General features: G+C 48.4%; 1 protein-coding gene across 2 annotated transcripts; it reads right to left on the bottom strand.

Annotated features, from left to right (window-relative positions):
• Positions 1–48: 48 nt before the first annotated feature.
• Positions 49–1,771, bottom strand: Serf2 (small EDRK-rich factor 2). Of its 2 annotated transcripts, none has more exons than XM_052722797.1 (3): positions 1,677–1,771; positions 1,028–1,136; positions 49–408 (listed from the first exon to the last, which is right to left on the bottom strand). In XM_052722797.1, exons 1-3 carry the CDS (start codon positions 1,681–1,683, stop codon positions 123–125), a joined length of 402 nt encoding a protein of 133 aa, XP_052578757.1. In that variant the 5' UTR covers positions 1,684–1,771; the 3' UTR covers positions 49–122. The 2 variants fall into 2 exon arrangements, with proteins under 2 accessions (XP_052578757.1, XP_052578758.1); XM_052722798.1 differs by having other exon boundaries at positions 209–385.
• Between the last annotated feature and the right edge of the window lie 7,568 nt (positions 1,772–9,339).

Here is a 9,339-nt window from a genome sequence, read left to right as displayed (position 1 = left end):
CTCCTCCATCCCCATCCCCCCAATCCCCAGTCAAACCAGGCGCTCAAGGAATTACAAAGCTACTTTTAATACTTTGGGGTGTGCCCCACAGGAATAAAAAACACTGGGAAGAGGTAACCCCCTTACCCCCAGGAGCGACCCAGGGGGAGAGAGGCTACCTGAGGGGAAGGAAGCACAAAAGGAACCCGCTGCAGACTCAGGGCAAAGGGAATGCCATCGGTGCTGGGGCCTGTGAGCACTACAGGAGGAAACTCGAGCATGGCAGGACTGGCTCCAGGCACACAGGCGCAGGGCAAGAGGGTTGGACACGAAGCCACAAAGCTACTTGGGTTCCTCCTTCTTCTCGTTTGCCTTTTTCTGCTTCTGCTGCATGATCTCCGAGTCCCTGGGGGTAGAGATGATGGGGCACTGGGAGGTACCAGAGGGCAAAAAGGACAAGATGCAGGGGGATGAAGGGTACAGAGGATAAGATGGAAGTGGGTGGGACAAAGTTCAGCATATGGCTGCTATATTCCCACCCTAGGAGAACAAGAGGAGTAGAGCTAAGGCTCAAAAGGCAGTCTCCATCTGGATGTTGCCCAAGGGGTCAGAAGTCTGGCCACTCAGGCCCAAGGCTCTCTCTATTCTGTACTGAGTACCACACCCAACAACACTAGTAAGAAAGTCGGGAGAAGGGAGGAGATACAAGCAGCAAGGAGGGCCAAAAGTACTGGGCTGTCAAAACAACTGTACTTGATAATGTGAAGCTCCCTGCCCTTGCCCTTAAGGTCACAACCCGGGCACTCAGAAATCAGCCTACGGACCGGGACCCGCCCCAGTCCCTTCCTGTATAGCTGTGACTTAACATTTGGAGTGGGGAGGAAATAAAACCCTAGAGGAAGCAATGCACTCTGCCCCTCACACCTAGTCCAGACTCGAGCCCTGAAACACTTCTCTTTCCTGCTACACCCCTCCGTCTAACCCAGGTCTCTCCGTCCCGTCCCGTCCCATCCCGACCCGTCCCGTCGTATCCCCTCCCTGGGGCTACCTCTGCTTGCGGGCGGCAGCAGAAAGCCCATCATCTCGGCGCTTTCCCTTAACCGAGTCGCTCTGCTTCTTCATGTTCTTCTGACGGGCGAGCTCTCGCTGGTTACCGCCTAAGGAGAGAAGGGAGAAAGTGAGGTGCCGGGGCCGCCCCGCGCACACACCAGCGCCCCTCCTCCCGCGACGGGGACCCGACTATCCCCCCCGTCCGCGGCGCCGACCCCATCGCCGGGCTTCGGCGGCCGGGGTGTGGCAGCCGCCACGGGGCAGGTTAACTTGGGGTGCGGGAGGGAGGACGGTGCGCCGAAGCTGCTGGTGCGAGTCAAGTGTGGGGTGCCGCGGGGGCCCAAGACAGCTGGTACAGCGTGCGGGGAGCCCCGGGGCCTCGGGAGCACGCGCTGGGGCCCAGCACCCAGGGCACCCGGCTTCCCCAGCGCGGAGAGCCGCCGGCGGCCCGCGCCCAACACTGGGGTCTCGGCAAGTGGCGGCGTGCAGAGGGGCTGCGCTTCCGGCTGGGGCGGGAGGCAGCTGGAGAGCGCTCCCCGAAGCAGCTTCCGCCGGGGACGCTGAAGGGACGAACACGCCGGCGCTCGGCCGTGCGGGTGGCGAGGGCGGAAAGAAAAGGGCGAGAGGAAAAGGGTCCCGGCACTCACGGGTCATGGCGACGGCAGCGGCTCCGACCTGCCTCCGTTGCGTCCCCTCGTTCGGGCCGACGTTGCAGGCCCCGCCCCCTTCGCGCGACGACACCAAGCCGTCCCCCCCCCCCCTTCGTCCCGCCCCTTCACGCCCGGACGCCGACTCTCATTGGGCAGGGGAAAACACGTGGAGCGCGGTGCCACGCGCCAGTCCCGGAGGGCGAAGAGCCAAGCTTGGCGGGCGGAGCGCCCGGCGCGGGGCGGGGCTTCCCGGGAGCGCTGGGTCCCGCACGGAGAAACTAGGCCGGGTCACGTGGGCGGCGGGGTGGAGGGGTGCGGCCGGCGATGTGGCGCTCCGGCGGTGCCGAGCACGTGACCGGGCAAAGTGACCTCATGTGGGACAGTTTAGGGTACTGGCAAAGTCGCCCCGGAGGAACGCGGTGGCGGGGTGGGGAGGGGGTGAGGGCGGGATTTCCTAGGTGGTTCATCCGGTTGTGAGCTATCAGTTTTCTGGAGCTAAACTTTGTGCTGTGAACTTAGGACACCCATCCCCCTGCCTCTTGGCCGAACACTTGCCACAGTCGGGCTGAAAACATACACAGATAATTAGAAAACCCCTTTCCGCTTTCATCGTCCCTAATTGCAGCCCCTTCCAGTGTGTCCTAAAGTGATCCTGCAATCATTTCCCAAGAGCTGGAGCCCAGGGCTCCTGCATGCACATCTCCACTACCGAGCTGCACTTCCAGACTGTCCACAGAAACTTGGCGTGTGCCTTGGGAGTGGTGAAGCACTCCCAAATCCGTGGAGCCACTTTGGGAACTGAGATTAGAGAATGCTCACACTATGTCTGCATCCACTCTCTAGACTGTCTCTACATTGTGTCATCTCCCCCAACAGTTACATCTGGTTTGTAAGAGAAATCAGACTGGTAGCTAAAAATCGTTCTCGTTTTCAGTTATCTCACAGATGCAGCCTCTGTAGATGAGATTAGTTAAACCTTCTCTCCCATGGGTCTAAGACAACCTGAGTTCTGCTACGCTATTATGAAACAACCCAACATAGGTCAGAGCAGTAGGATTAATTTCCTGCCGCCCAAACCCAAGGCAATCGTAGTTAAGGCTAAACAACTGAATTCAGAGAGCGCTCGTTAAAGCAGCGGTTCTCAACCTTTGGGTCGTGACCCTTTTCATAGGAGTCACCTAAAACCATCGGAAAACACAGATATTTACATTACGATTAATAACAGTAGCAAAATTACAATTACGAAGTAGCAACGAAGCAATTTTATGGTTGGGGGGTCACCACAACAAAGGAACTATGTTAAAAGGTCAAAGCACTAGGAAGGTTGTGAACCGCAGCTCTAAGTCTATAAAAGTCAAGCATTTCCTTTGTTCTGTGAGTTGCTGTTGGATCCATCCCAGCTTCTCCAATACGGCAGGTGGCCAGCATTTCTAAAGGATATCTTTCCCGAAATCCTCAGACCATTCTAAAAAGAATCTTCTGGTCATGGTCCTCAGGCGAGCGTGTGGAGAAAGGAGGGTTCCGGGGCTGGTTCTCACATTGTTAAGGCGGGGACTTTCTGGTTTTTGCTGCTGTGCTTCATACCCCAATCTAACTGACCAATGAGCACCAGGCAATTCTCCTGTCTCCACCTCCTATCTCGATGGAGGAGTGCTCCGATTAAGGTGTGCACCATGACATGCCGCTTTTTATGTGGGTTTCGGGGATTGGATGCAGGTAGGCCTTTTTACCTTTATCTGCTGAGCTACCTTCCCAGTCCAGAATTCACTTATTTATATATTGATTTTGTTTGTTTGGTTGGTTGGTTGCTTGGTTTGGTTTGGTTAGTTTTTTCGAGGCAGGGTCTCTCTGTGTAGCTTTGGAGCCTGTCCTGGAACTCAGGCTGGCCTCAAACTCACAGATAACTGCCTGCCTCTGCCTCCCAAGTGCCAGGATTAAAGGTATGTGCCTGGCCCAGAATTTTTATTTTTTAAAACAAGTTCCATGTATCTTTTGTTCACAAAGCTCCCCTCCAGGCCAGAAGAGAGTCACTGAATAAAGGAGACATGGCAGGAAACAACACATGCTGGGTTAAAGAACTAGCTCTGCAAGCCTGATGACCGGAACCGGATCCAGGGATCCCTCATAAAAAAGGCAGGTGTGGTGGTATGCAGCTGTAATCCTACCACTCCGACAGTGAGATGGGAGACGGAGACAGAATTTCCTGAAAGTTCATGGGCCAGTTAGCCTGGAATACAAAATAAGGCAACAGAAACAACGAGAGAGACCCTGCCTCAGTAAGATAAAAGGCTAAAAGTTGTCCCCCACACACAGTGGTCGGGGAAATTAATTAAAAATAAATGGTGGGGGTTGGGGATTTAGCTTAGTGGTAGAGTGCTTGCCTAGCAAGCGAAAGGCCCTGGGTTCGGTCCTCAGCTCTGTAAAATAAATAAATAAATAAATGGTGATAAATTTTGATGTGACTCTCAACTAATGCCTATTCCAGAATCAAGTTGAGGCTAAGACGTCAAACTGGCTTTGTGTAGAGCACATGGGATGCAAGAAAACTCATCATTACCATCTTCAAGTTTTTCTATATCCAGCCCCACTTGAACTACTGTTAATAGACTTTTTTTCAAAAATATAAATTATGTATATGTCTGAATGTGGGTTTGTGCACAATAGTTCAGTCTCCATGGAGTCTAAAAGAATGTGTCAAGATACCCTGGAGCCAGAGCTACAGGTGGTTGTGAAACATCCAATGTGAGTGCTGGGAACTAAACTTGGGTCCTCTGAAATAACCACACTGAGTCACCTCTAAAGCCCCTACTATTAATATATAATTTTTTTTTTTTTTTTTTTTTGGTTTTTTCAGACAGGGTTTCTCTGTGTAGTTTTGGTGCCTGTCCTGGAGCTCACTCTGTAGCCCAGGCTGGCTTCGAACTCACAGAGATCCGCCTGGCTCTGCCTCCCGAGTGCTGGGATTAAAGGTGTGTGCCACCACCAGCTTTGTTTTTTTTGTTTGTTGTTATTGTTTTGCAGTGGGAACTGAACCTATGGCCTCATACATGCTAGACAAGCACTCTACCACAGAGCTACATGTCAAGCCTTCTTTCCACTCTTTCATTTTAAGACAGGTCTCACAAAGTTGTCTTGGCTAGCTTAACCTCACTCTTTACTGTATGTAGACTTTGAGCTTGCAGTATCCCTGACTCTGCCTCCTAGGTATCTGCAAATACATGCTTGACTGGTTTCTATGGTGGTGGTTGTTTTGTCTTGTTTTGTTTTTAGTTTTTGATTTGTATGTTTTTACTTACCACTTAAAAATAAATGTTAGGGGTAGGGATGTAGCTCTGTTAGTAGAGTGATGTCGTAATATGCATGAAACACCCAGCACAGAATAAACTGATCATAGAAATGGAAAGATCAGAAGTTCAACATCATTCTTCACTATATAGCTAGTTCCAGGTCACTCTGGACTATATCTGACCTAGTCTCAAATGTAAAGAAATAAAATAAAGCCGGGCGGCAGTGGTGCACACCTTTAATCCCAGCACTCAGGAGGCAGAGTCAGGCAGATCTTTGTGGGTTCGAGGTCAGCCTGGTCTACAGAGTGAGTTCCAGGAAAGGTGCAAAGCTACACAGAGGAACCATGTCTCGGAAAAAAATAAATAAATAAATAAAAATAAAATAAAATTACTTAAGATGTGTGAAGACTGCATGATTAAACCCATTGATCTAGCCAGGTATGGTGGTGCACACATTTAATCCTAGCACTCTGAAGTCAGAGGCAGATGGATCTCTGAATTCAAGGCCAGCTTGATCTAAAAATAGAGTTCCAAGACAGCCAGGGCTTAGGGGGAAGGAGGGGACGACGTGAACACAATCCATTAATTTATACACGAGCTTAAATCAGTGTAAAGTTTTAAAATAAAATAAAATAAAACTCGTTTAGATTTAACTGTGAATGTGCTGGTGTGAGCCTATGGATGCCTACAGAGGCTAGAAGAGGGAGCAGGAGCTACAGGCTGTTGGGAGCTGCCTGTCTGATGTGAGTTCTGGAACTGAACTCCGTTCCTCTGAAAGAGCGGCAAACGCTCTTACCACCTAAGTCATCTCCCTAGCCCCAGTAAAACTCATGAAACCACTGCTCAGCCTTTGGACTAAGATCAAGTGCAGAATTAATACTAATTTAAAATTTTCATGAGAAATTGTGTTAATATCAACCTGTAACCCCAGCACTCCAGAAGCAGAGGCAGAAGGATCAGAAGTTCAAAGTTAGGCTCAACCACATGGAGGATTGAGGCCAGTCTGGGCCACATGAGACTGTCTCAGGAAGCCTAGAAGAAAGACAAGGAATAGACAAAATAAAAGGAAAAGCCTGACTCTTTTAGATTTTATTTAGGATACTTGCTTTCTCCATAGTTCAGTTGTTTACTTTTTTATATTTATTTTATTTCTTGTGTGTATGCATGTTTTGCCTGCACATCTGTGTGTGGACCATGTGTGTTCCTGGTGCTCTTGGAGGTCAGAAAAGGACACTGGGTCCCCTGGAACTGAAGTTACAGTTGGCTGTGAGTCACCATGTGGATTCTGGGAACCAAATCTGGGTCCTCTGCAAGAGCAACAAGTGCTCTAAACAGCTGACCCATTTCTCCAGCCTCCATAGTTTATACATATATAAAATATGACCTAGTCCTTAGTGTTGTAAGATGAGTAAAAAAGGCTTGTTAGGAAAGTCAAGCCTTGTGACCTAAGTCCTAACTCTGGAACCCACATGGAAGGAGAGAATTGACTCCTGAAAGTTGTCCTTTGACCTCTACACTTGTGCTGTGGTACATATACTCCCACTGCAAATAAATAAATAAATGTAAAGCAGTTTTCATAGAAAAGGGGGGCTGGCAAGATGACTCAGCACTTGTCACATAAGCCTATCTGATTTCTGTCTCCAGAACCTATGTAAAGGTAGATGAAGCAGATCACTCCATAAATGCTGTTCTGTGACATCTACACACATGCTATGGCACACCTGCACCGACTCCCCCATGTATATCACAATACACTAATAATAATAACTGTTTACAAAACAGCAAAAGGGCTGCTGCTATGGCTCAGAGGTGGAGTGCTTGCCCTGCATGCTCAAGACCCTCGGCTCCATCCCAAGTACCAAAACAAAAGCAGATAAACAGACCCAGTACAGAATTGAAAATTAGAGAATCAATCGAGATAATTTAGGGCTGAAGGCTCTGAAGCAAAGAGACGAAGAGGGAGGTTTAGCGGCCCCAAATATGAACTGAGAAGAGGAAAACAGAGTAGAAGGAAAGACCTACAGATCACAAGTCATAAAAATTGGGCTTATCCAGTTTCCCAAACCCAGATTCCATGGTGAAAGCTACTTTGGGTACTCTTGTTAGAGAGTCATCAGGATCAGTACAGAACTGAGAGATGAGTAACAGCATGGGATAAGGGAACAAATTCTTTTTCGGTGCATGCTTGCTTATTACTTCCAGCAGTTGAGCTAAGTAAAGGAACAGAACCAAGGAGCAAACAGTCCCCTCCTACCAACCACACCACCTATGCACTTTGCCCAAGACTGTTATCATTCCTGGCAAAACCCAGCCTCATCGTCATATCACAGCCCGGCTTCAGCAGGAAGTGCCATAATAGATGTACTCATTTTGTTCAATAAATAGTCACTGTCCACTAGCTACGTGTTAGCTACTTTATTAGGTGTTGCATATACAGAGATGAACAAAATATATCTCTGGTTAAGGAACTTGCTGCCGAACATGATGGCCTGAGTTCAATTCCCAGAACCCATGTGATAAGAAGGAAAGAACCAACGCCTGAAAATTGACCTCTGACCTTCACACAAATGCCATGGTACATGCTCATTCGTACAATAAGTAAATGTAATTTTAAATATGCTATAGAAAAGAAAAGGCGAGTTCCCTCTCCTTCACTCTGTGTGTGTGTGTGTATAGATATATGCAAATCGATATTGACCATTGCTTTAAAGAAAAACCAGATTCTATGCAAGGGTGATATTCAAAACCTGTCTCTGGGTGCACATTGTAAGCACTGACCCATCAAAACAGATGTCAGTATAATTTGAATGAAGACGGAACAATGTTATTTGTCTCAGTAGGAAGCAGAATAGAATAGAACTGATGCTTTTATGCAGGGAATAAACTTGTAGGCTCCAGAGGCAATTGATCTGGGCCACTGAGGTCTCTGGTGTTATACTTGAGGCAAGAAGATGAAGAATTGGCACAGCCAAGGAGGGAGCGAGAGAACACTTGAGGCGAGGGAACAGCATGTGAGGGCCAGAAGGCCCTTCTCCCTCAGGCTGTCCCATCTTAGAGTCATGGGCAGTGAGTAGGTAATAAGTTGCCTATGAACTAGGTCAAGGAGGTAGTAAGGGCAGGGACAGAATGACAGCAAGGCATACCAGGACAAGATGTAAGCAGAGTCACAGGAATGCCTGGGCTTTGTTTGTAAAAGCAAAGGAGTTTGTTCCCATAAAAAGATGCCATAAAAATCAAAATGCCGTTACAGCAGGGAAGAGAAGAGAGCAACCTAACAGGAATGGTCGGAGCACAGCGGAAGGAAAAAGAGCCGCTTCATCGTGTACTCGGGGAGCCAGGTGTGGGAGTTCACACTTGTAACCTCAGCATTCTGGAGGCTGAGGCCGGGGAAAATCAGGAGTTCAAGGGCAGCCTGGGCTACCCAGTGAGATCCTGTCTCAAAAACAACAACAACAAAAGAAAGCTGGGTGGCAGAAGCTTACACCTTTAATCCCAGCCCTCAGGAGGCAGAGCCAGGTGGATCTCTGTGAGTTCGAGGCCAGCCTGGTCTACAGAGCAAGACCCAGGACAGGCATCAAAACTATACAGAGAAACCCTGTCTCAAAAAAGCAAAAGAAAGAAAGGAAGGAAGGAAGGAAGGAAGGAAGGAAGGAAGGAAGGAAGGAAGGGAGGGAGGAAGGGAGGAAGAAAGAAAGAGAGAGAGAAAGAAGGAAAGAAAAAAAGAAAAAAGGAAGGAAAAGAGAAAGGAAGAAGAGGGAAGGAAAGAAAGGAAAAAGAGTAAAACAAAAGAAAAAATAGTGGTGGGGAGAAGACAATAGAAGTACTTTTTTTTTTAACGGACATTAATGCAAACATTCAGCTTTAACAAAAATAACACTAAAAAGTGATAGAGAGTTGGAGGCCAGCCTGGGCTGCAGAGTGAATTCCAGGACAGCCAGGGCTACACAGAGAAACCCTGTCTCTAAAAAGAAGGAAGAGGAGGGGAGATAGAGAGAGAGAGAGAGAGAGAGAGAGAGAGAGAGAGAGAGAGAGAGAGAGAGAGAGAGAAGAGGAGTTACAACTGCTTGTCGAGTTAGTAAATTGTCCTCCACAGAAACAGAATGTCCCCATGGACAGGTAAATGTATCTGTGACTGCTGTTGGCAACTTGTTGCAAACATTTTAAAAATCAACATAACTGAGATTTTTGTCCTCACATATAGTACATGTTTTTTTTTTTTTTTTTGTTTTGTTTTTGTTTTTGTTTTTCGAGACAGGGTTTCTCTGTGTAGCTTTGCGCCTTTCCTGGAACTCACTTGGTAGCTCAGGCTGGCCTCGAACTCACAGAGATCCGCCTGGCTCTGCCTCCCGAGTGCTGGGATTAAAGGCGTGCGC

Source organism: Peromyscus californicus, unplaced genomic scaffold, assembly GCF_007827085.1.
Source record: "Peromyscus californicus insignis strain IS unplaced genomic scaffold, ASM782708v3 Scaffold_7__1_contigs__length_154581171, whole genome shotgun sequence".
Classification (NCBI taxonomy): domain Eukaryota; kingdom Metazoa; phylum Chordata; class Mammalia; order Rodentia; family Cricetidae; genus Peromyscus; species Peromyscus californicus.
This window is presented reverse-complemented; position numbering and strand designations above follow the sequence as displayed.

Coding starts and splice junctions, on each gene's coding strand:
- Serf2 (XM_052722797.1), bottom strand. Junction 409..1,027: donor GCTGCCGCCCGCAAGCAGAG/GTAGCCCCAGGG, acceptor GGTACCTCCCAG/TGCCCCATCATCTCTACCCC.